The 24,833-nt window shown below is 35.6% G+C and overlaps 1 protein-coding gene and 2 pseudogenes across 1 annotated transcript in view; 2 read left to right on the forward strand and 1 right to left on the reverse strand.

The window, feature by feature from the left end:
• Positions 1-4,394: 4,394 nt before the first annotated feature.
• Positions 4,395-4,701, reverse strand: LOC105542421 (annotated as a pseudogene).
• Positions 4,702-11,596: 6,895 nt separating this feature from the next.
• The window catches only part of AGR3 (anterior gradient 3), a 22,181-nt gene continuing 8,944 nt past the window's right edge, over positions 11,597-24,833 (forward strand). Inside the window, exons 1-3 of the mRNA XM_011983935.1 lie at positions 11,597-11,636; positions 14,345-14,480; positions 18,852-18,915. Of these exons, the coding sequence (XP_011839325.1) occupies positions 14,375-14,480; positions 18,852-18,915 (170 nt within the window). The 5' untranslated portion in view covers positions 11,597-11,636; positions 14,345-14,374. The remainder of the gene's footprint in view (positions 11,637-14,344; positions 14,481-18,851; positions 18,916-24,833) is intronic.
• LOC105542400 overlaps positions 21,343-24,833 on the forward strand; it is a 7,444-nt pseudogene continuing 3,953 nt past the window's right edge.

The following is a 24,833-nucleotide window of genomic DNA, read 5'->3' on the forward strand; positions in this document are numbered from 1 at the left end:
CACTTGGCATAATTAAAACAGAGTGGCACAGACACATTGAGACATATATAAGCAGTAGTCCTCTTTCCTTCTGTTATAAAAACTTAGCAGTTTTAATGCATGCAAAGATTAACATAACCCAGATAATTTAGCTGTAAGTTTGGTTCGGAATCACCAAGAAAATGATACAAGTATTCAGAAGAACAGCTTCTGAATACTTCCATTTCTTCTCAATGAGAATAACCAACAGAAAACCAAAATATCAACCAATTGTCAAATAACAATTAGGTAATTACTATGGACTCAGTAATCTAGGCACTGCACATGATGCAAAAACACCTTGAACATGAAAACTGCCTGCTCTTAGGCCCTTGCCATCCAGTCTTTCTTCTTCAACCAATCTACATGAAACAGTTTACATATATTGCATTAATTCTCACGTAGAGCAAAGGAAAAAAATCAAGGCACTTTAAAATAAACTTTGTCACCAGTACTGAGAACCCCACTCCTATCCCCAGTATCAGTCTACTTCCAGGGATCACCAAGGTAATGTAGTTATGTTAGACACGAATCTGCCTTTCTGAATCTTCAGAGCTGTATCCGCCTGTTGATGCCCATCAGAATCAAGGCCTTCATCATAGCTTGAAAATAGATGTAGACATGTAAAGACCAAGCTTCTCTCTGCATATTTCATATTTCTCTCCATGTGGGACCTTCCCACCACTAAAGCAATGTAAAAATTAGCAGCTCAGACCATTATCAAGAGGGTAATGAGAATGAACTTTGATACTTGTACTTGGAACCTAAACCAGAGATCTTGTGGGCTCTTGATAAGCCAAGTTATACATACGCAGGCTGATATTCAACCAATAAATACTGGTATAGTCATCCCAGTTATTAATATGTCAAAGTACTTCCCTCAAGAGTTGATAAATAGGTACTACAGCAGTTGTTCCCCATCAGATCCTCCCTACACCCATATGGAGTGCCCTTATTTTCCACTGAAAGCACTAGCCATGACTAGATTTAATTCATTGGTACCTATGCCGCATCAATTGTTAGATATTCTGAATCTATTCCAATAGTGTGTGCCAGTTCACACACATAAAAAGATACATTTAATATAATATCCCTTGGGAGAATGGACTTTTCAGTTCACCCAGCTGCCTAGCAATAAATGGAAACATTAGTTTGGTCCCCTGCCCTCCAACTGTTTGTAGGTATTTTGCTTAAGTAAACAAATGTGAATGTATCTGGTAATTCTACTTTTAACACACAAATACTAGTAACCTGGGGTTCTTCACATCTTTAAGCAAAGAAACTTTGGAAATACCTGATAAAGCATATAATTGAAGAATATTTGAAAGACAACTTAAGCCTTAAATTAAGCTCAGAAGAACTAGACCTGGTGATCTGGTCCATAAAATTATCATTTAGAACCTGTTAGGAATATTCTGCACTGAAAATCTTTGAGGGCCTCTATCAGTTCTATCATCTATTAAGGGAAGAAATACCAAGATGTGCAAAGTGGTTAGGAGTTTTTCCTAGTCAATGTCTTAGGAAAATGAATGCGGTTGCCATACATATAGTAAAATGCTCCTTTTTCCCCATGGCAAGGTGGATACGCAAATCATGTCACAAGTTCTTATCCAGGAACTTTGCACCACAATTTAAACACTTCTCTTTCCTCCACCACATTGAAGTTTCACTTCACTGCTAGGTTGCCCGCTCTACTTTCCTTTGATTGCAGTGACATCTAATGTCAGAGTCAGAGAGTAGCTCAGCTCAGCTCCTGTTGAACTTTCAAATTGACTCTTCAGGTTGTAAACCCACCTCCTCGGCAGACAAACAGTTCACTAGGATAATTTATTGGGCCAAGAAAAACATGAACAAAACTGAATTAAACTTGTTTAAAATTGAAATGGAATTAGTACTTGAATCATGAATTTTCAAAACTGGCTCCTTCTCATCTTGAGAGAAGTCTACCCTCTAAAAAATCGTGTTTTGGGAAAATACCTAATACATCAGCCCATCTGATTGCTAAAAGAGTTTTCTCACTAGTTCCTGGATTTAGTGAGCTCACTTGAATAATAGTTCTATAATAAATAAGAGAAGCTAATATTTATTGGGAACTCATCAGCTATCATTTTTAAAATACTCATCTGTTTTCTTTTCCAAAAAAGAGAGCAACTTGACCTTTGTATTTGCTGTTTTATCTTCATTAACTACCAAAGAGACCAAAGAGCCTGCTCTAAGGTAGGTCCACATGTTTGGGAAGGTACTGACTGCTGTCACTTTTCATGTTCTCTCACATTTCATCATTACAATACTTTTGTACGATAAACATTATCATCATTTCTATTTGCATTAGTAATTTGTCTGTAGTCATGGTGGCTACTAAGCAGGATTGGAACCCAGACATCCTAGCCCCAGAATAGAAGGACCACTGGAGGCTGGATACTCAGGGCAAATGGCCCCATGATCACTTCTCCTCACATAACTAACAAGTCATGACAATTGTTAAGGCAATGACAACATTGTTAGAGGAAGCATCACAAAAGGTGGGATTGAAATCAGTGGTCACACTGTAAGGTAAAGTGTGAAAAGAAAATTCTCTTTTCATGTTCATGCTTGACTGGAGAATCAATTCCTTGTCATGGTCCCCTATAGGCCCACTCCTCCAGATGTTAGAACCTGTCTACTCTCCTTCTGTAGGACTCCCACTCTTAACTACTATGCATACTGCCTTCCTAGTGGAAAGAACACAAAATTTGGATTCAAATGATCTAAGTTTAAGACCAGGCTCTGCTACTTACTGTGAGTTTGGACAAGTCACTCAACCTATGTTAGGTTCAATTTAAAGTGGAGTAAATGGTAGCATTCTGTACAAGATGCCAAACTCAGCCCACATTCTTCTTTTTTGAACATAGTAAGGAAACAATTATACCCTCTTGAAAATGACAGAAAGGTGTACTTAGTCAAACTGAAAATTCAAGAAATCTAAGAGAGCACAGACAAGATCAGAGTGTGAGGACTGACATGTCCATAATCTAATATGTATAAAAGACAGCCTGCAGGGCGTAAGTGAAGGGACACCACCTGCCTCCAACAGGTTTGCAGTGGGGCCTGAAAATAAAGCTAAGTCATGCGATGATTTGTGGGAGAAATTGTTCATTCTGCTGGCATTTCCAGGAAGTGCAATAAAACCTAGAGTCTTCATGCAGTGGGGAGCTACAAAGGCACCCACAGTGTAAACCTGGCAAAGTTGCAGGCTTAGGAAATGAGGTCACTCTGGAGGTTTAATAGCTGGCTACACCCCTTACAGAAGCATCTTATCATACAGATATAAAAACAAGATCTATAGTCATAAACAAAACAATTTGAAGCTGGAAAAGAGGTTTCAAAATGAAAAGTGTGACTGCTAACCTTTTTACTGTAATGGGAACAATAAAGAATAAACTGACTACTACAAGGATCAAATCGGTTAAAAAAAAAAAAAAAAAAACAACGAGAAATTCAGGCCTCTGTGGAGGCAGGCCAGAGAGATGCAAATTACAAAGGACACATAGAAAATAATGTCAGATTTCCAATACAGGTGGTCCCTGACTTACTATGGTTTGACTTACAATTTTTCTATTTTATAATGGTGCAAAAGCGATATGCCTTTAGTGGAAATCATACTTTAAATGTTGAATTTTGATCTTTTTCCAGGCTAGTGATATGTAGTAGCAGACTCTCTTGTGCTGGGCAGAGGCAGTGAGCCCCAGCTCCAGTCAGCCATACAATCTGGAGGGTAAACCAATACTCTACAGTGCAGTGTGTTGCCAGATGATTTTACCCAGTTGAAGACTAATATAAGTGTTCTGAACACACTTAAGGTAGGCTAGGCTAAGCTACAATATTCAGTAGTTTAGGTATATTAAATGCATTTTCAACTTGCAATATTTTCAACTTATAATGTGCTTATCAAGATGTAACTCCACTATAAGTCGAGGAACATCTCAAATCTGGAAAACAAGTTTTCCAGAAATAAAGAGTTGATCATAATGAAACTCAATAACCAGCTAGATGATAAGAAGAAACACTTCTAGAAACTGAACACAGCCTTGGGTGTTTATAATTAAACACATTTATTGAGTCTTAGGCAAAATTAAGAAGTAGCAATTTATATTTTATAATATCTTGATGGAATTTTTTAACCAAAACACTTCCATTTTAATCTTCAAAGAAACTCTTTTCTTTTTTTCCAAGATAATCATGATTAACTTACAAAAAATGGGTATATGCCTTCAAAACATTTCCCTTAATAGGAAACTTAGTTTTATAAGATCTAAACACTAAAAGGCGGAAAAAAAAATCTATTTTCTTTTCATTACAAGACAAAACAGAATCCAGCATAAGTCAAGGAAACACATTCATACTTCAGGTCCTCCTCCGCCATGAACCAACATTATTATATTATTTCCATTTAGTGAAATCTGATCTAATTTAATATTCTTTCTTCTGGTAGGATTTCAAAATCAGTGATATCTTGCAGTACCGTATTGACAAAGTTATCAAATCCTAGAAGAGTATCAACAATTTCTTTATCACTCTTCATCACAATGAGAATTTTTGATTCTTAGATTTGTCTATAAGCTCTAGCAGTAGCAGCTGTAAGGAGCTAGTACTAGTGTTAGCCGCCCTACCTGTGATGGAAATGGCCTTGATCTTGATTAACATTTTTTTTTTCTTTGAGACAGAGTCTTGCTCTGTTGCCCATGTTGGAGCACAGTTGTGCCATCTTGGCTCACTGCAGCAGCCGTCTCCCAGGTTCTAGCAATTCTCCTCCCTCAGCCTCCTGAGTAGCTGGGATTACAGGTGTGCACCACCATGCCCAGCTAATTTTTGTATTTTTAATAGAGACTGGGTTTTGCCATGTTGGCCAGGCTAGTCTCGAACTCCTAACCTCAGGTGATTTGCCCGCCTCAGCCTCCCAAAGTGCTGGGATTACAGGCGTGAGCCACCACGCCTGGCCTTGATTAACATTTTTAATTTTAAGAACAAGCAAATAATTCTACAAGCTTCTGGACAAGAAAAAAAAATAGGTCACATAATAACGACAGATGGTCCTCAAACCTTTCTTCCATACCAAGTAGAAGATGGTGCACACTAAATAGGCAGAACCCTCAACAGCTGTATCTAAAATGTACTGAACTATGAATAATCCAACATTCACACAAGCTCCCATCCCCAGGAGATGAACAAAAAGGCACTTTAGACTTACAAAGATTAATTAATATCACCAGTGTACGCTTCTTCTAAAATTATATGCACAAAAAAATTTTACCCAGCCTATTAGTAAAGCAAAATAAACAATGATAAAGATACGACATAAAAGAAAAATCAATCAAAAATGAAACTAAATGTCAAAAAAGTTAAATATGTAATTATGAAATAAGCAAATGCTAAATGATATTATCAATTAGGATACTGCCTGATAGCTAAAAGGAACAAAAACTCAGCTGGCTTAAACAATGGGAAGAAAATTTTTTTCTTAGAAAAAACACTAAGATATGACAGCTTCAGGCTGGAGGCTGATTAAAATGGTGATTCTGATATTTAGACACACACACACACGCACAGAGATTCTCTCCATCTTTCACTCAGGTTCTTTAAGGTACATCAACATGGTTTTTCCTAATCATCCTCATGAAACTACAGTGGCTGTCAGAGTTCAATACACTGCATCCAGATATGACCATATCAGTGGAAAAGGGAGCCATTTTCTTTACATTTATTGATTTTTATTAATGAGTAGAAACTTTCCTTAGATTTCCCCTATTTCATCAGCAAGAATTATATCACATGTTTATGCCTAAACCAACAGTGATTTAGAAGGGGACCACCATGATTGGGTAAAAGTAGACCAGGAGTTCAGCCTCATCACTAATGACATTTTGGGATGGATAATTCTTTGTTGGCAGGAGCTATTCTGTACATTGTTTAAAATCCTCCTTGTTCTCTACCCACTAGATGCCCATAGCACTCTCCCCAATCGCAACAATCAAAAATGTCTCCAGACATTGCCAAATGTCCCCTGGTTAAGAACTACTTAAATACACTAATCAATCTAGCCCCTAAGTCTGGCTATGGGACCCACCTTAAATATAAAACAGCACAGTAGAAAAGGAAAAATGAAAGAAAAACAGTCTTAAGTAAATAACCAACAATATTTTGTATGGTAATTCTATAAAAACAATATATAGCAATGGCAAAAAATATGAACTTAAAATTCTGTATTAAGAGGGGTCGGGTGTAGTGGCTCACACCTGTAATCTCAGCACTTTGGGAGACTGGCCAACTTAGTGAGACCCTGTCTGTACAAAAAACACAAAAATTAGCTGGGTATGGGTGGCACGTGCTTATAGTCCCAGCTATTCTGGAGGCTGTGGTGGGAGGATCACTTGAGCACAGAAAGTAGAGGCTGCAGTGAACTGTGATCATGCCACTGCACTCCAAGTTGAGAAACAGAGTGAGACCATGTCTCAATAAATAAATAAATAAATAAATAAATCAAGAGGGAAATGAATGAAGAGTTTTAGCAGGACTAAGGACTGTTAATGTATGGTTTAATCATCAAGCACAGAAAATATCAATTTGTACTTATAAGAATATACAATGTAGTTGACTTTTAAAATTCATCTTTGAAAACGAATTTTCATTGTAGATTTGTATATACAATATTTAGCCCTGAAGAATAAGATCAACTAGAGGAGCTATATTCTCTTTCAGGAGATAATCTTCTATTAGAATTTTTGAAGCTATCAAAATAAAATGATTTCCTATGGAAAGACTCATAGTTTCCCTAGAAAGATTCTTTATTCTATGGCTTGGTGCTTTTATGTCTGCAGCTTATGAATATATTTATTCTTTTAGATTAAAACATAACTTTTAAAATGTGGATCACATTATAACACCTTATTTGCCATCTTAAAAAGGTTCTTTATCCTCTAATCTCATGATATGACCACATCCATATTCTCCAGCCTGTTGAATGGAGCCAAATGCCCCACACATCACTCAAGAGCCCTACCTCTCTTTCCTCCTCAAATCCAGTGGGTACTCCCTCCTTTCCCTCCTTCTGTTACTCTCTGGCTCTGCTTTCTTCTTCCCATTATCTGTATCTATTCTTCATCTACTTGAGAACTATTTGGAGATCTCACTTCAGATTTACTGTGGCTGCCTCCCAGCTACACACAATTCGTTTTAATTTTATTCATGTCTTCCAAAACAGGCCCTCCCTGAATTGGGCTGAGGAAACTGGCCAGGCTAGGTCCCTGACCTCCACCATGGGAGGAAAAAATGCTACGCCTGTTTAAGATATAAGAGCATTTTTATGGGAAAAAGTACAAAGTTTATCACCACAAGCTACAGGTAAGAGCCTGATTGAAGGACTTGAATCTCTAATCCAAAAGCTACATGCACAATTCTACTTAATCTTACTTAGTTCACAGGGCAAATACCAAGGAATAAATCTCATTTACATTTATATTGTAAAAATACCACAGGTTTATCAAGTGTTTGGATGTACTACCCTGCAAGTTCAGAGACTTTATGCTTTTTTTTTTTTTTTTTTTTTTTTTTGAGACAGAGTCTCCCTCTGTCCCCCAGGCTGGAGTGCAGTGGTCTGATCTCAGCTCACTGCAAGCTCCGCCTCCCGGGTTTATGCCATTCTCCTGCCTCAGCCTCCCGAGTAGCTGGGACTACAGGCGCCCGCCACCTCACCTGGCTAGTTTTTTTTTGTATTTTTTAGTAGAGACGGGGTTTCACCGTGTTAGCCAGGATGGTCTCGATCTCCTGACCTCGTGATCCGCCCATCTCGGCCTCCCAAAGTGCTGGGATTACAGGCTTGAGCCACCGCGCCCGGCCGACTTTATGCTTAATGGAAATAAAGCATTATTATTTTGCAACAGGAAGTGTAACTAATTTTGACAGAGCAAGAACCTGTAGGTTACAGACATTGATTATGAGAGGCTTATAAAAACACTATTCATTTAAATGTTTGGTATAAAATTACACTGCTCAGTAGCAAATTCTGGAGCTATCTATTCCTGTAATCCAAAGAGTCTTCTTTCTCCAAACCCAATATTTTAAAAAATAACTATTTGCCTCTACAGGATTTAGAAAATAGCGATATATAAATGCTCTCGGCAAGACATTATTCTCTTTCATTTACTGAATAGTTTCCAAATACCTGTCCTAATATGGTACAATCTTCAATATTATTACATAAAAAAGAGGTTCAGAAGTATTAATAGAATGGCACCATTTGTGTTAATATACAAATATAAATAGGTAGATAAAGAGATAAATAGATAGATTATTGAGAGATGATAAACAGATAGAGACATGCTTTAACAGAGAGAAAGTATTTCTGGAAGAAGGCTCAGAAAGCAATCATTATTGCCTCAAGAAGACCCATAGACTGGGAAAGAGGAATATCTACTTTCCACTGTCAGCTTTTTAAAATATATATAAATTTTCTTAGTAAGAGACTGATAAACTGAAATACAGACAAACAGATGGACACACACACACACACACAAAGTGAATAGGTGATCCTAATCCTTTATTTAACTAATGACTTGTGTGAACAATTAAACTTGTAAAAATATAGAACAATGTCTTCAAAAGAATCAACTCCAAGAGAAAAATAGCTTTTATTATTAAAAGAGTATATAGTTAGACACACTTATATTCTGTTCCTGAATAGAATGAAATAGAGAGGCCCTACAATTTTGTAGCTTGGAAATTTAATGAAACATTTAAAATAATTATAAGGCAAGATGACTTATTTTACTTGTTTCATCTTGTAAAATTTTCTGTTGAAGAAGATACTCTAAGCAGAGGCTAAGAGACAATATTTGAGATAATATTTCAATAAGATTAAAATTAGAATTAAAACTGTCCTATGGTGAACTGGACTTTCTCAAATACCACGTAAACCATCAGCTATAGAAAGATTATTTTCTTAATTAAAAATAGGATGTAATATGACCTACAGGAAGAGTAAATTGAAGCTGTTGACAGTTCCAAATCCATTAATCGTAAGATTGACTTTGAAGATTATTGCAGGCAATTTTATGAAAAAATAAATATGAGGTCACATTGAAAAAATAAAGACAGTTAATGCCAGAAAAAATACCACCCACCTGGTATCAGATAGGTACAGTTAAGAAAATGATTAACATAAATATATACAAAGAATAATTTGTATAATTTGCCATCATGTACATGAATATATTTTAAATAATTTTACTTCTAAGAATAATCTTTCATAGAACTATTTGTGATCTATTACACAATAAAACCAATTTTGGCTAACAAATATACATTTCAAAATATTATTTTAAGATGCCATAATTCCAATGACTTTATTGCTTCCTTTTACTTTCAAAATTGTCCTGGGTTAGCGGACACATTGCATTATCACCCTAGTGGGAGAGACCTAAAGACACTGATCAGCTCAGACATTACAGGATCTAGTTTCACTATCCCACAGGTACTCGACTTCCTCTTTTTCACTCTTATCTTATATTTATTTAAATGAATACTATGTGAGAAGTTTGACAGGGATGCAGAATATTTTGAGATTTTTCCATAACCACTCTCAGTCAACAAGAAGTTGAAAGCTTTCCCAGACTTTTCATTAACAGAGAAATTTAAGGATCATTGCCCAGCCATTTCTTTGCTTTGCAAAGACTGGCTGGATTTAAAATTAAAATTATAGGTCAAGTTTCTTAACCTTCAGCAAGAAGGATTCCATTTGAATAGCATGTTCCAGGGAAGGTTCCCTTTGAGAACCTGTGTAAGGAAGAAAGCATAGTTAGACAAGTACACAAATCAGCAGTACAGTTAAAGAATATACAACCTAGCTACATGAGGTTTCTTTCAAGACCATGGAAAGTTTAATTACGAAAACAGTAAAATTTTCTATATCAAAGGAGAAAATTCATATACCCATCTTTATAGAACAAAATCCAACATTCCTGCTTTTAAGAGATGTAGTTTAAGAATAATGGTTACCTTCTTAATATGATCAACTCAGCCAAATCCAGCACTACGTCTGAAGTTAAAATACTAGAAGCACATCCCCTTTAACATCAGGAGCAAAACAACCATCACCCCCATTCCTGCACAGTACATTTGTTAATATATTCAGAGCAATTAGACCCTCCCCCACAAAAAAAAAGAAACAAAAAAAAGAGTGAGAGAAGTGAGGGATAGAGGAATGGAGGGAGGAAGGGAGGGAGGGAAGAAGGAAGGAAGGAAGGAAGGAAGGAAGGGAGGGAGGGAGGGAGGGAGGGAAAGGAATGTATAAACAATACCCTGGATTACGCCACATTTTCTGTAAACACTTACTAAAGATAGTAAATATTTTCGGTTTTGCAGATCATACAGTCCCTGTCACAAGCACAGCTGACCCTTAAACAACATAGGTTTGAATCGTGTGGGTTCACATGGAGGAGAATTTTTTTTTAAATAAATACAGTCCTTCATATGAGCAAGTTCTACATCCACAACCAAAAGTGGATCAAAAATACCATGTTCACGGGATGCCAAACCTGCATATATGGAGGACCAACTTTTCATATCTGTGGATTATGCGGGGCCAGATATGGGACTTAGTGTGCACAGATTTTGGTATCCACTGTCCTGGACTGTACCGGACTTTGCTGTTGCAGTGCAAAAGTAGCGATAGACACTAGTAAGTAAATGCACATGGCTGCCTGCCATCCGCCAAATCTTTCTCTATTTATGGACACTGAAAGTGAATTTCATATAACTTTCACATATCACAGAATATGATTCTTTTGGTTTTTTTCCCCAACCATTTAAAAATGTCAAAATCGGTCCTGTTTCCTGGGCTGTGCAAAAAAACAAATTTGATGACATCATGCCCTACATTATTTTAACAGTAATTAAATAATTACTCTCAATTAATTAAATAGTATCTAACTATTAGATAAATTTAAACTTATCTAATTGCTGTTTTCTATTTTTGTGCACAGCAAAGGTTTTACAAAAAAATTGTAAAGAATAATCAAATGATGAAAATGTTCAATTTTAAAACAGAATTATTTCCTTCTCTCTCTCCCAAAAAAGGACTCAATCTCTTTAGCTGTTAATGATATTCCTGTAAACAGAGTAACCCTTAGGAATTTCTATTTGCTTTCTTTCTAATCTGCAAGTCTCACAGCACTCGCATCAAGAACAATGGCATGCACACAGTTCTTAAATTCAGTCCAGTTTCCTTCTTCCTTTTTTGTGTGTGTGTGCTGAACTTCAGCCAAACATTAAATTACCTTGGGAAATAAAAAGTAAAAGAGAAAGAACCACAAAGATGGTATTTAACCTCATTTTATGAGGACATTCAATCTGAATTTAGAGAAAAAGAAAAGAGCTTTTTTAGTGTGAGAAGCATGAGAACTGGAAAGAAGCACAGAGTTTTTCAGACCAGCCTACTTTTTAAAGTTTGTTTTCCGGTAACTATGCTCTTGTTTCTATGCAGGTGAGGTTGTAGGTCAGGTGTGTGTGTGTGTCTATAAATCCACACCCATTTTTAACCAGAAACATCCAGAGTACATTTCCAACAAGAGCACTGGCCAAGTCAGGTAAGCAAGCAAAGTTTCCAGATTACTTAATCAGTGGTCAAGCTTTGCAATATTTAAATAATCACCTTTTGCTATATAAAAGTGAAGCTTTCAGTAAAGGCTGGGAAAGTGAAATGAATTTTTAATTTTCTTCTTTTACCGAACTGGATTTCCTTTGCTAGTTTCATAGTTTTATCTCTATTTATATTAATGGTATTAGAATAAATTGACGTCAACCACAAAAACGACTCTTTAAAAATTATTCTACAAGTAATGATAGCTCTTCTTTATATTCTTTTAAGTCTTGTTTTATTTTAAAATATAGGTGCTTATAATATCAGTTACTTATGTTAAATTACTTTTGAAAAATAAAATACTAATGTCAGAAAATGCTAATTGACCAATGTTTATACAACCTAATTTCTGGCATATGGTTATATGCCTCCCAAATGCATTTTAAGCTGCTATAGGCCTGTAACCATGCCATATTTATCTGTGTTCCCCCAAGTAGCTTAACCTTGCAACTGATTCTAAAGGACCCTCAGCAATTTACAGTGTATGTTACCAAGGAAAGCATTATTTATTCAAAATCTATAATGTACAAGTTGTACTGCTTTGTCACAGAATATATTTAATACCTATTTTATAATTTATCAATGTAAAACCAGAAAACCAAGATTTTTATTTTTTAATTAGAAAGTATTTGACAATAATACATAAATATTTGAAATTTTAAGGAAAAAAATGTTCCCACCTAACTCTAAGCTTGGCAGCTTTAAAATAGCAAAAATGATGAAGTTATGCTTTTTCTTTTTTAAAATGCAGATTCCACCTGCTTGTCTCTGTACCTAACATAGAAAAATCTTTCTAAAGTGTCCTCCAGATTGACTTTTCTTAACTCTTCTTTATATCTAAGATCCCTGGAAGAATTTTAATGAAGTTTTGGACCCTATTCCCATGGAAAAGGAACAGGCAGATAAAATTTTGCACGCAATTTCCAGGGGTTTTGAGCCTTCTGTAGTTCATCCACAGGCCTTCTAGAAGCCTGCTGGATTCAGGTTAAGATCCTGTCCTAGATGGTTACTTCAGTTCCTCCACTGCAACTCCCAACCTGTCTAACTACGGCTGCCTTTGCTGGGTTGGGTTTCATGTTCCAGAGTCAAATGTCCCTGTCCTCTACTAAAATCCACCCTTTCTTTGTTTCAGTCTTTAAAGTACAAGATGACCGAGGCCTTAAGGTACAAGATGACATTCTGAAATGTTTTATGGCTTAATTAAGTTATGGAAACTTAAACTGAAATCCTTATCAGGCACCATGATCATTATTTAACAGGGTTTTTATATGCCTGGAAAGAAAGGACGGAAGAGGACGGGAGGGGAAAGGAGGGGAGAGGAGGGGAAAGGAGGGGAGAGGAGGGGAAAGGAGGGGAGAGGAGGGGAAAGGAGGGGAGAGGAGGGGAAAGGAGGGGAGAGGAGGAGAGACCAAAGGAGGCCGGGAGCTGTGGCTCACCCCTGTAATCCCAGCACTTTGGGAGGCTGAAGCAGGTAGATTATTTGAGGTCAGGAGTTTGAGACCAGCCTGGCCAACATGGTGAAACCCCGTCTCTATTAAAAATAGAAAAATTAGCCAGGTGTGGTGGTACACACCTATAACCCCAGCTACTCGGGAGACCAAGGCAGGAGGCTCTCTTGGCTAAGGAAATTTTACTATTTTGGTGACAAATTCAATACTAAATAATGTAAGTCAATAGGAAAGACGTCTTAAAGGAACTTTAAATAAATGTGAAGGATATCTGTATATTTATTTTATATTTTGAGGTAAAGTTTCAAAACTGCATGCACCAACCATTTTCAAATGAGTTTTATATGCTAATGCTGTAACTAAACATCTCACAAGTATTACAGACTTCCTGTAATATATTTATCAAGTGGTTTATGACCAGATCCAGATCAGGCCCAACTTTGGACTTTAGTTTTTATCTTAATGCGCAAAGTATAAAAGACTCACATTGAGTTAAGAATCGGTTTGAATTCTAGCTAACCAGGAGAGAATGTAATCATGGCACATCTACGCTTCTCTATACATATGTCTAATTTATAGTAATATGACAGTATTTTATTTTTATAAAGAGCTGTATTATAAACTGAAGGGCAAAATTCTGAGTAATTGTTGAAAGGATGAGAAAGGTAAGAAACTATAAAGGAACTGAAGGACAAGGATCCTCCATATTCTATTTTTCCTCTGATTTCTATTTTAAGCAATATTTGTTCATGTATAATCTTATCTTGGTATAGAGTCAAAATGTTTTGACCTACTAGATACAGGAGAATCAAAAGGCAAAGAATATTTCTGTATGCTAAAAGTCACTTTATAGTTTACAAGACATTAAAAAACATAATCTTATTTGAGTTTCATCTTGGTGGTGTGAACACTACAGGGTGATTCAGAAGCAGGCTTTGTGTGCCCTGAACCAGCTGTCTTTTAATTATACAGCACTATGCCCAGGATGCTCAGAACGTGACTTCTCACCAACTGAGCATGCATTGAGTTGATTAAGTATTTTAAAAATAAAATGTGAATGAAAGTTCTATGTGGTTGGTTATACCATGTCAAACCAAAAAAGCAGAACAGTCTGTCGTCACAGTATTGGTCCAACTCTTAGCAAATATCTTTTAATAATAGCTTGAAGCAACTCACTAGATTCTGAGAATTCCTTTCTGTCATCTAGCTTCTTCTGAGAGATTCTCTAGAAGACACGATGCTACACTCAGCTTTGGCTCTCTGCCTCTTACTCGTCGCAGTTTCTTCCAACCTTGCCATTGCAATAAAGAAGGAAAAGAGGCCTCCTCAGACACTCTCAAGAGGTGCTGTAATCTCATTTTATTTTCTAAACTCAGTCATTTGGATTGCTTTTTAAAATATCTGGTGTCTTCACTCATGGTCTAATTATAAAACAAATTCAACTAACTGAATGATTTTTGCTGTGTGTGACTTCAAAATGGATTTTTAAAAACAGAAGGAATCAGTTTATTTTAGGCAGTGAATCAAATCAACTAGCAAACAATGACATAAGTTTGCATTATCTTTTGCTAAAATAATGGAGAATTGACTTGCTGTCTATAACTTTGATAACCAGAGTCCTAGAAAATAATGATTGATTGCTATGTCATATTGGTGTCCTAATAGCAATTTAAGGTTCCTCAAAATTTGCTCCAATTCCCAGTCCTCTATTTCCCAGTTCTCCAAAAAAAAAATAATAATTTGGAATGATTTTATATAAACCTTCCCAGAAAATTATACTGTACCCCAAACCCTGAGAATTTGGGGTACCCAAGTCTTTGCTATATTGACTCCGGAAGACAGTGGTTTTAGACATAATCAAGGATTGCCATTGGCTACATGTTTAGAAAACATTTCTTTTTGTATTTACTGTTTTACTTTGGCCTAAGAAACAAATACATATTCATCTGTAAAGAAACATTTTATAAAAGAAAAAAATTCTCAACGTTGGTTTCTATATCTCTAAGTAACAGAAGTAGGAACAGAATTATTTGTCCCCACATAGCTGTTCAAAATTATCAGTATTACCACCAAGTACTTGACCATTTGTTTGCTCCATTCACATTACCACTGCAAATAGTGGTCAAGTGCCTTGTAGTAATACTGTTAGTTTTGAATAACCATGTGGGAACAAATAATTCTGTTCCTATCTCTGATATATATATATATATATATCATATATATTATAATAATAACATATAAATTATATATAATATACAATAGTATACATTTGTTATAATATATAATAAATTATATATAAATATATGCTACAGTTATAGATATATATTATATAATTTCAAATTCTAAAAGATTGACTTGCTTCCCAAGTACATTCATTTAACAGATGTACTGAGTGCCAGCCAAGTGCTCATCAATGTTTACCTAAGTTAATTAACTCTACTTCAGCTTAACAAGCCCACAAACTATATATACAGAAAGTCAATATATTTTTGCAAAAGAAATGAATGAAAAAGTTGAAATATTTTCCTAAACATAACTCTGTCTCTCTATATAAGCATAATTGTTGCAAAACAATGAGCTCAGTAGCCTTAAAGTGCCATAGAGTAAACTAGTTATTGCTCTTAAAGATTTTCCAGGTCTGCATTAAGCAGCACTGTGATAACTGTACCACAAAGCATCAACATTCTGTGTGCTCACTTCTAAATATTTATTTAAAACTCTTGTTGAATGCTTTGAAAAATATATTACATTTGTATGCTCTATTTTAAACAACTTAAAGGTTCTGTTATTTCAATTGATAAGAAAATAATTTAACACAGAAGATTACTGATATTAGCTGAGAACACCATTACTGAGAATTGGTTTATATTTGGCAAAGTCTTTTACCATCTATTGCTACATGGAAAACAACGGAGAGAATGAGGCTCAGAATGAATGAAGATTAAAGGTAGGGGTGAGTGGGAGGAGTTTGGATACAGTACAGAGAGTAGCATATGGAGCCCCTTAGAGTACAGGGCAGCACCAGTTAAGTAGAGAAGGAAGTAAGAAGAAAAGGAAGAATAATTAGAAAAAGGTAGTAGAAGATTCAGGGAGAAAAAAATACATACGCATACAGTGATCCAAGAAAATCCCAACTTCCTTTGAATCAGAATTGCTGAGTACCTAGTCCAGTGCTCGGCAGATAGTAAATACTTAATAAATATATCTTAGATAAATGAATAAAATCTCAAAAGACAAGAAAACATAGCCAGGGACAGAGATAGGGATAGAATTAGAGTAATGAGCAGAAGCCATGAGGTGCATTTAAACTGTACCAGCTTTGACCTATTGTGATTATAACAGAGTATATAAAAAATTATTATAATGCAATATGGCTTTCTACAGGGCTTCGGAGAATTTTTTGAGAATAGGGATTATATTGTCTATGTTTGTATTCCCACTGCTTTGTGGAGTAAGTTATGCAGCAGATGTTCCTTTACTGTTTGTGGAACCAAATTGAGCAGGAGCAGAGAATAGAAATTTTCCCCACTGCTAATACTCCAGCATTGAATGATATTTGCATCAGAAGAGGGAAAATTAAGCAGAGGCCTAGTCTCACTTGCTGTTTTAGAATAACTTTTACTTAACGCAAAATGTGGTGTATAGATATTGCGTGTGTTCAACCAAAGTTGGAAAGAGCATCTTACAGGATTATTACAGAGAGCAAGAGTTCCTGTTAAGATGTGGCATTAAACTAACAAGAGATGTTTTTCAATGTTAAGATTTTAAATCAGGCAAAAAAAAAAAAAAAAAAAAAAAAAAAAAAAAAAAAAAAACCCAAAAACGTTGCTGGTGAGAATATAAAATGATGCAGCCACTTGAGAAAATAACCTGACAGCTCCTCAAAAACCTAAATATAGTGTTACCATTTGTTCAGCAGTTCCGCTCCTAGGTGTATACCCAAGATAAATGAAAACATATACCATTCAAAAACTTGCCTATGTGTGTTCACAGTGGCATTATTCATAAAAGAGAAAAAGTGGAAACAACCCAAATATCCATTAACTAATGAACAAATAAATAAAATGTGGTATATCCATACAATGGAATAATATTTGACCATAAAAAAATGAATTAAATAATAATACATGTCACTATATGGATTAAAAAGGTTATGCTGAGTGAAAAAATCTAGTCACAAAAGCCTACATATTGTGTGATTCCATTTATATGAAAAGTCCAGCATAAGCAAATCTATAGAGACAGAAAGTAGATTAGGGGTTTCTTAGGGCTGTGGCAGTTGAAGAAAATGGGGAGCAGGTGATAGCTAAATGGTATAGTGGGTTTTTTTGAGGAGATGAAAATGTTCTAAAATTGGTTGTGATGATGGTTGCACAACTTCATGGATATACTGAAAAAAGTACATATTTTCTTTCTTTCTTTCTTTTTTTTTTTTTGAAATGGAGTCTTGCTCTGTTACCCAGGCTGGAGTGCAGTGGTGCAATCTTGGCTCACTGCAACATCCACCTCCCAGGTTTAAGGGATTCTCCTGCCTCAGCCTCCCAAGTAGCTGGGTTTACAGGTGCATGCTATCACACCCAGCTAATTTTTGTATTTTTAGTAGAGACGGGGTTTAACCATGTTGGCTAGGCTGGTCTTGAACTCCTGACCTCAAACGATCCACCCACCTCAGCCTCGCAAAGTGCTGGGATTACAGGCATGAGCCACCACGCCTGGCCAAAAGTATTCATTTTCAATAGGTGAGTTGTATTGGTGTATTAATTTTATTTCAATAAAGCTGTCACCAGAAAACAAACATGAAAAACAAACAAGCAAAAATCATGGAATCATATTTTTCAAATTATTATCATATTTACCACGACATTAAAGCCAGAAACTGTGGTCTGACAACATTTGAAATGTACGTGAAAATCTGGGCCCAAACTGACTTCCAAATATTGCTAATTTTCACATTAATTCAATCTCTCTCATTGATAGACTGAGACACTTTCTGAAAATACTCAGTAATGTTTTTGGAGGTTCTGTGCATTCTTCTCCTTGATGATCTTATTCTTTAATTGCTAATACACATTCCCAAATAATCATACCATTTCTTTAAGGCTAATGGGTTCTCTCTATATTTATTGCTTTCTGTTTTTTCTCTCCATTCTTTTGGGTGTTTCCAAAACACATGTGTTTTATTATGTCTCTCGGCTATGAAATTCCCACACAAGAATTTTTTCCATGTCAGAATTCAAAGCAAAATTCAGAATTCCCTTATTTCACAATGTATACTGACTTAGAAGAGGTCAGCATCTCTTGGGACCCAAAATAGGAGGGCATTGTAGAGTACAGCCCAAAGGATTCCTAATAATTTTATGAAGTATGCAAAGATGAACTGTTACTTTCCAAACATTCCTAAAGCCAGAGCTTTTACATTATCCAAAGATGTCCTTTCAATCAGCTCTAATCATAACAATATTTATTAAGCACTTACTGGCTTCAAGGCCATGAGCCTCAAGGTTTGAAATACAGTAGCAAAACCTCAGTACTACAACATAAAAGGAAACCACCTCCATATCTAGTGAAAATTGTGGGTCCTCTGCACCATATGTCAGCCAACAGCTTGAAGGCTTAGTTAAATATCTGTAGGTAGATATCTGATTATTAGATACCCATTTCAGAGCTCGTCTCTAGTTCTGGGTTACTGAATTGATTTCTCTCTTCTATTTCAGGATGGGGAGATGACATCACTTGGGTACAAACTTATGAAGAAGGTCTCTTTTATGCTCAAAAAAGGTAACATGACTCTCAGCTCATTTTTTTCCTTTTACCTGTAGTAGACTCATAATAATTGTACATATTTATGGAATATAGAGTGATATGCTGATACATGTACACAATGTGTAGTGATCAAATCAGTGTAATTAGCATATGTATCACCTCAAACATTTCTTTTCTTTCTGGTGGGAACACTCAAAATCCTCTCTATTCACTTTTTAAAAATATACAATAAACTACTGTTAACTGCATGTACCCTATAGTGCTGTAGACTACTTAAACTTATTCCTCCTATCTAGCTGTATTTTTGCATCTATTAATCAACCTCTCCTTATTCTTCCAGCTCTGAACCCTTCCCAGCTTCTAATAACCAGAGTTCTACTCTCTACTTCTATTAGTACAACTTTTTTTTAAGCTACCCTATATGAGTCAGAATTCATGGCATTTATCTTTTTATGTCTGACTTATTTCACTTAACACATCCTCCAGGCTCATTCATGCTGCTGTGAATGAGAGCATTTCATTATTTTTTATGGCTAGGTAATAGTCCACTGTGAATATGTAACACTTTTTCTTTATCCATTCATTCATTGACGTACATTTAGGTTGATTCTATAAATCTTGGCTATTGTGAATAGTGATTCAATAAATATGGAGATGCAGATATCTCTTTAATACACTGATTTTTTAAATAAATACTCAGTAGTAGGAAAGCTGGACCATATGGTAGTTATATTTTTAGTTTTTTGAGAATCCTCTATATGTTTTGCATAATGGCTGTACTAATTTACATTCCTACCAACAGTGTATAAGAATTCCCTCTTCTCTGCGTCCTCACCAGCATTTGTTATTTTTTGTCTTCTTGATAATATCAATTCTAACTGTGGTGGGATAATATCTCATTGTGGTTTGATCTGCCTTTCCCTGATGATTAGAGATGTTGAGAGTTTCTTCATATCCTTGGCCATTTGTGTGTCTTCTTTTGAGAAATGTCTATTCAGATCTTTTGCCCATTTTAAAATCAAATCATTTGGGGTTTTTTGTTGCTGAGTTATTGTGAGTTCCTTGTGTATTCTAGATATAAGGCCCTTGTCAAATGAATAGTTTGCAAATAATTTTCCCACTCTACAGGTTATCCCCTTATTCTTTTGTTTCCTTTACTGTTCAGATGCTTCTCAGGTGACATAGTACCATTTGTCTATTTTGTTTTTGTTGCATTTGCTTTTGAAGTCTTACCCATACATTTTTTTGCTGGGAACAATGTCCTGAAGGTCTTCCCTTATATTTTCTTCTAGGAGTTTTATAGTTTGGGGTCTTACATTCAACTCTTTAGTTCATTTTGAATTGATTTTTGCATATGGTGAGAGATAGGAGTCTAGTTTCATTCTTCTACATATGAATATTCACGTTTTCCAGCACTGTTTATTGAAAAGGGTGTCCTTTCCCCAATGCATATTCTTGGCACCTTTATCAAAAATCAGCTGACTTTAAATATGTGGATTTATTTCTGGGTTCTCTATTCTATTCCATTGGTCTAGGTGTCTGTTTTTATACCAATACCATGCTGTTTTGTTTACCATAGCTTTGCAGTATATTTTGAAGTCAAGTAGTATGATGCCTGCAGTTTGTTCCTTTCACTCTGTATTGCTTTGAACTATTTGGAGTCTGTTGTGGTTCTATACAAATTTTAAGATTTTTTCTTTGTTTCTGTGAAAAATGTCGTTGGAATTTTGATAGAGATTACATTAAATCTGTAGATATCTTCCAGTAGTATGGTCGTTTTAGCAAAATTCATTCTTCCAATCTATGGCATGGGATGTCTTTCCACTTTTGGTGTTCTCTTCAATTTCTTTCATCAATATTTTATAGTTTTTCTTGTAGGGATCGTTCACCTCCTTGGTTAATATATTCCTAGGAGAGTGTGTGTGTGTGTGTGTGAGTGCATGTATGTGTGTGTGGTTTTTGTTTGTTGTTTTTTTGAGATGGAGTCTCACTCTGTCGCCCAGGCTGGAGTACAGTGACGCGATCTCAGCTTGCTGCAACCTCCACCTCCCAGGTTCCAGTGATTCTCCTGCCTCAACCTCCTGAGTAGCTGGGATTACAGGCACACACCACCATGCCCAGATAATTTTTTATTAGTAGTAGAGACAGGGTTTCACCATGTTGGCCAGGCCGGTCTTGAACTCTTAATCTCAGGTGATCCGCCCACCTCAACCTCCCAAAGCGCTGGGATTGCAGGCATTAGCCACCACGCCCGGCTTTTCTGTGATTATTGTAAATAGCACTGCTTTCTTGTTTCTTTTTTTCAGCGAGTTTGTTATTGTTGTATAGAAATGCTACTGGTTTTGTGTGTTGATTTTGTATCCTCCACTCCCCGTTAATTTTAACAGATCATATAGATACCTCAGAGAAGAATCAAAAGAAGGCATTTTAGTTTTCAAAAAGATGTCACAAGTATTTGGTCTGCTATTGTATGCCAGTGGGACTAATAGTTGCTGTTAGAATGCATTTTATAAACGAAAGCTCTAAATACCTCTGTATTAATGAATTTATTACTGAATCAAGCTTTTGAGTATATTGTATAAACAAAGTAGTATTACTTATTAGGCATTACACAGGCTTAAACAGAAAACAGGTTTAGGGCAGCAGTTCTAAGGCCTGCCTGTTTGAATATCAGAGCAATTTGAGTAGCTTTTTTAAAAATCCAAATTTATAATTAATCAGTCAAGTATTCCTTGAATGTCCATTGCTATGTGCCAGACACTGTTTTAGGCTCAATGACCAAGTATGATACTGTTTTTATTCTTAAAGGCCTACTGAGTCTTTGGGAATAAAGCTGAGAAACATATTATTAAATTAATGAAATATCTAAAGAACATTCTATTGCAATACTCTTTAAAGATGAAGAAAGATTTCAAATTAACTATTGTTTCAATATTGGACAAGTATTAGAAAAGAAAAAAGTCTACAGAAGAATCTCACTTCCAAATATCAGTGTAACAAACAAACAACATATTAGTAAGGAGCACCAGCAGAACATTTGAAAAATATACCCTGATAAATTGAGGTTTGGTCTGATAATGCCAGCGTGGTTTAGGATTAAGAAATGTACTAATTAAAATAATTTAATATTTATAAGGAGACAATCCATACAAGTATCTTTCATCTCCATAAATTCTGAAAATGCATTAATAGAATAAAACATCTATATTTGAATTTTTAAGACTTTGCATTTGACAATATTAATTTCTTTAAATTAACCCTAACAAAGAAATAGCATTCCAACAGCAGCAACAACAAAAAAAACGAACACGTTATGCTTACTGGGAAAACAAATAGAAGTGTCCCATTAAAGTGTGGATAAGACAAGTATATCTATAATCACAACAATTACTAACATTTTTCTGGAGGTACTAACTAATGCAAGTATAGGAGGAAAAAGTAGAAAATGTAGAAAGGAAAAGTTAAAAGTATCTTTATTTGCAAATGATAATTTATATACCTGAAAAACTTTAAAAATTTATGTTCAGAATAACAAAAATTCTGTTGAATTAGATGGGAATACACTGATATTTAAAAATTGACTGTATTTATATATAGAAAAACACATCCAAAAAAACTTGCAAAATACCTCATTTACAATGACAAAAAAGGAAATACTCCAGAATAAACTTGACAGAAGATGTGCAAAATCTATATGAACCTAAATACACTGAAAAGAAAAAAGAAATTTCCAAACCAATGGCAGTGTATATTATATTCTTGGATTACAAGACTTAACATCATAAAAATGCCAATTCTCTCTATACTTAAAAAACTTTTCAAGATGATCACAATAAATTGCAATAAGTTTTTTTTAAAGATAATTCTAAAATTGAAATTAAAAAATAGACATGAGTAGTTAGGATAGTTAGGAACATTCTGAAAAGAGAGCAATAAGGATTAGGCCTTAATCATTACTAAACATTTTACAAAGCAATAATAAACAGTATGTTACTTGTAAATAAACAAAACATAATAAAAGTATAGAAATAAAACTTTGAATGTAAATGGATTTGGACCTCCAGTCAAAAGACATAGAGTGACTCAATAGATTAAAAAACAGATTCCCCCTGCCCCCTGGAAAAAAAAAAAAAAAGAAAAAAAACAAACTCATAAGACCCAACTATAGGCTCAAGCGATCCTCCTGCCTCAGCCTCTCAAGTAGCTGGGACTTCAAATGTATGCCACCACATGGGCCAATTTTTGTACTTTTGGTAGAGACAGGGTTACACTATGTTGCCCAGGCTAGTCTCAAACTCCTAAGCTCAAGCAATCCTCCCACCTTGGCCTCCCAAAATGCTGGGATTACAGGCATGAGCCACCATGCTGGGCCTCACTTCACCTTGAAGGATGCTTATTAACTGCAGTTGAAAGGATCAAAAAACATATCCTATACAAATAGAAACAAAACAAACCAAAAAAAAAGTAGCTACACTTACATCAGATAAAACAGACTTTAAGTCAAAAAATGTAAACAGAAACAAAGAAGGTCATTATATAATAACAAACATTAATTTACCAAGAAGGTATAACAATTATAAATATATATTCATCTAACATCACAGTACCTAAATACATATATCAGATATTAATAGATCTGAAAAGAGGGATAGATTACAACACAACAATAGTAAGGGACTTCAATACCCCACTTTCAACAATGAACAGATCATCCAAAAAGTCAATAAGGAAACATTGGACTTGAACTACACTTTAGACCAAATTGACCTATCAAACATATACACAGCATTTAATCAAACAGCAAGAGAAGATACATTCTCAATAGCGTAGGGATTCTTTTTTAGAACAGATCACATGATAGACCACAAAACAAGTCTAACAAATGTAAGAAGACGGAAATTATATCAAGTATCTTTTCTGACTATCAACAGATGAATTGATAAATTATGGTATATGTACACAATAAAATACTATCTAGCCATTGGAAAGAAGGAAATTCTCAATAGCTATCCAAAGAGCCTATCTCCTTTGATGCTCACAATTCACTTAAAATTAAAGCAGTATTTAAAAATCATTCTATATACCCAGACATTAGTCTGGGCGATGATTTTTTTTTATATGACCTCAAAAACATGGGAAACAAAAGCAAAAATAGACAAGTGAGATTACATCAAACTAAAAAGCTTCTGTACAGCAAAGGAGACAATAACAGAGTGAAGAAATAACCAACAGAATAGAAGACAATATGTGAAAGCCCTACATCTGAAAAGGGGCAAATATGTAAGGAACTCAACTCAATAACAAAACAAAAATGGAGTTTGTGTTTTAAAAATGGACAAAAGACCTGAATAGACATTTCTTAAAAGAAGACATACAGACTGGGCGCTGTGGCCCACACCTCTAATCCCAGCACTTTGGGAGGCCAAGGCGGGCTGATCACTTGAGGTTGAGAGTCCGAGACCAGCCTGACCAACATGGAGAAACCCCATCGCTACTAAAAATTCAAAATTAGCCAGGCATGGTGGTGCATGCCTGTAATCCCAGCTACTCGGGAGGCTGAGGCAGGAAAATCACTTGAACCTGGGAGGCAGAGGTTGTGGTGAGCCGAGATCGCACCGTTACACTCCAGCCTGGGCAACAAGAGCAAAACTCCATCTCAAAAAACAGGAGGCAAACAAACGGCCAACATGTAGATGAAAACAATACTTAACATCACTAATCATCAGGGAAATGCAAATTAACTCCACGATGAAATACCTCCTCACATCCCAGCACTTTGGGAGGACGAGACGGGCGGATCACGAGGTCAGGAGATGGAGACTATTCTGGCTAACACGGTGAAACCCCGTCTCTACTAAAAAATACGAAAAACTAGCCGGGCGAGGCGGCAGGCGCCTGTAGTCCCAGCTACTCGGGAGGCTGAGGCAGGAGAA

Source organism: Mandrillus leucophaeus, unplaced genomic scaffold, assembly GCF_000951045.1.
Source record: "Mandrillus leucophaeus isolate KB7577 unplaced genomic scaffold, Mleu.le_1.0 Scaffold258, whole genome shotgun sequence".
Classification (NCBI taxonomy): Eukaryota; Metazoa; Chordata; class Mammalia; order Primates; family Cercopithecidae; genus Mandrillus; species Mandrillus leucophaeus.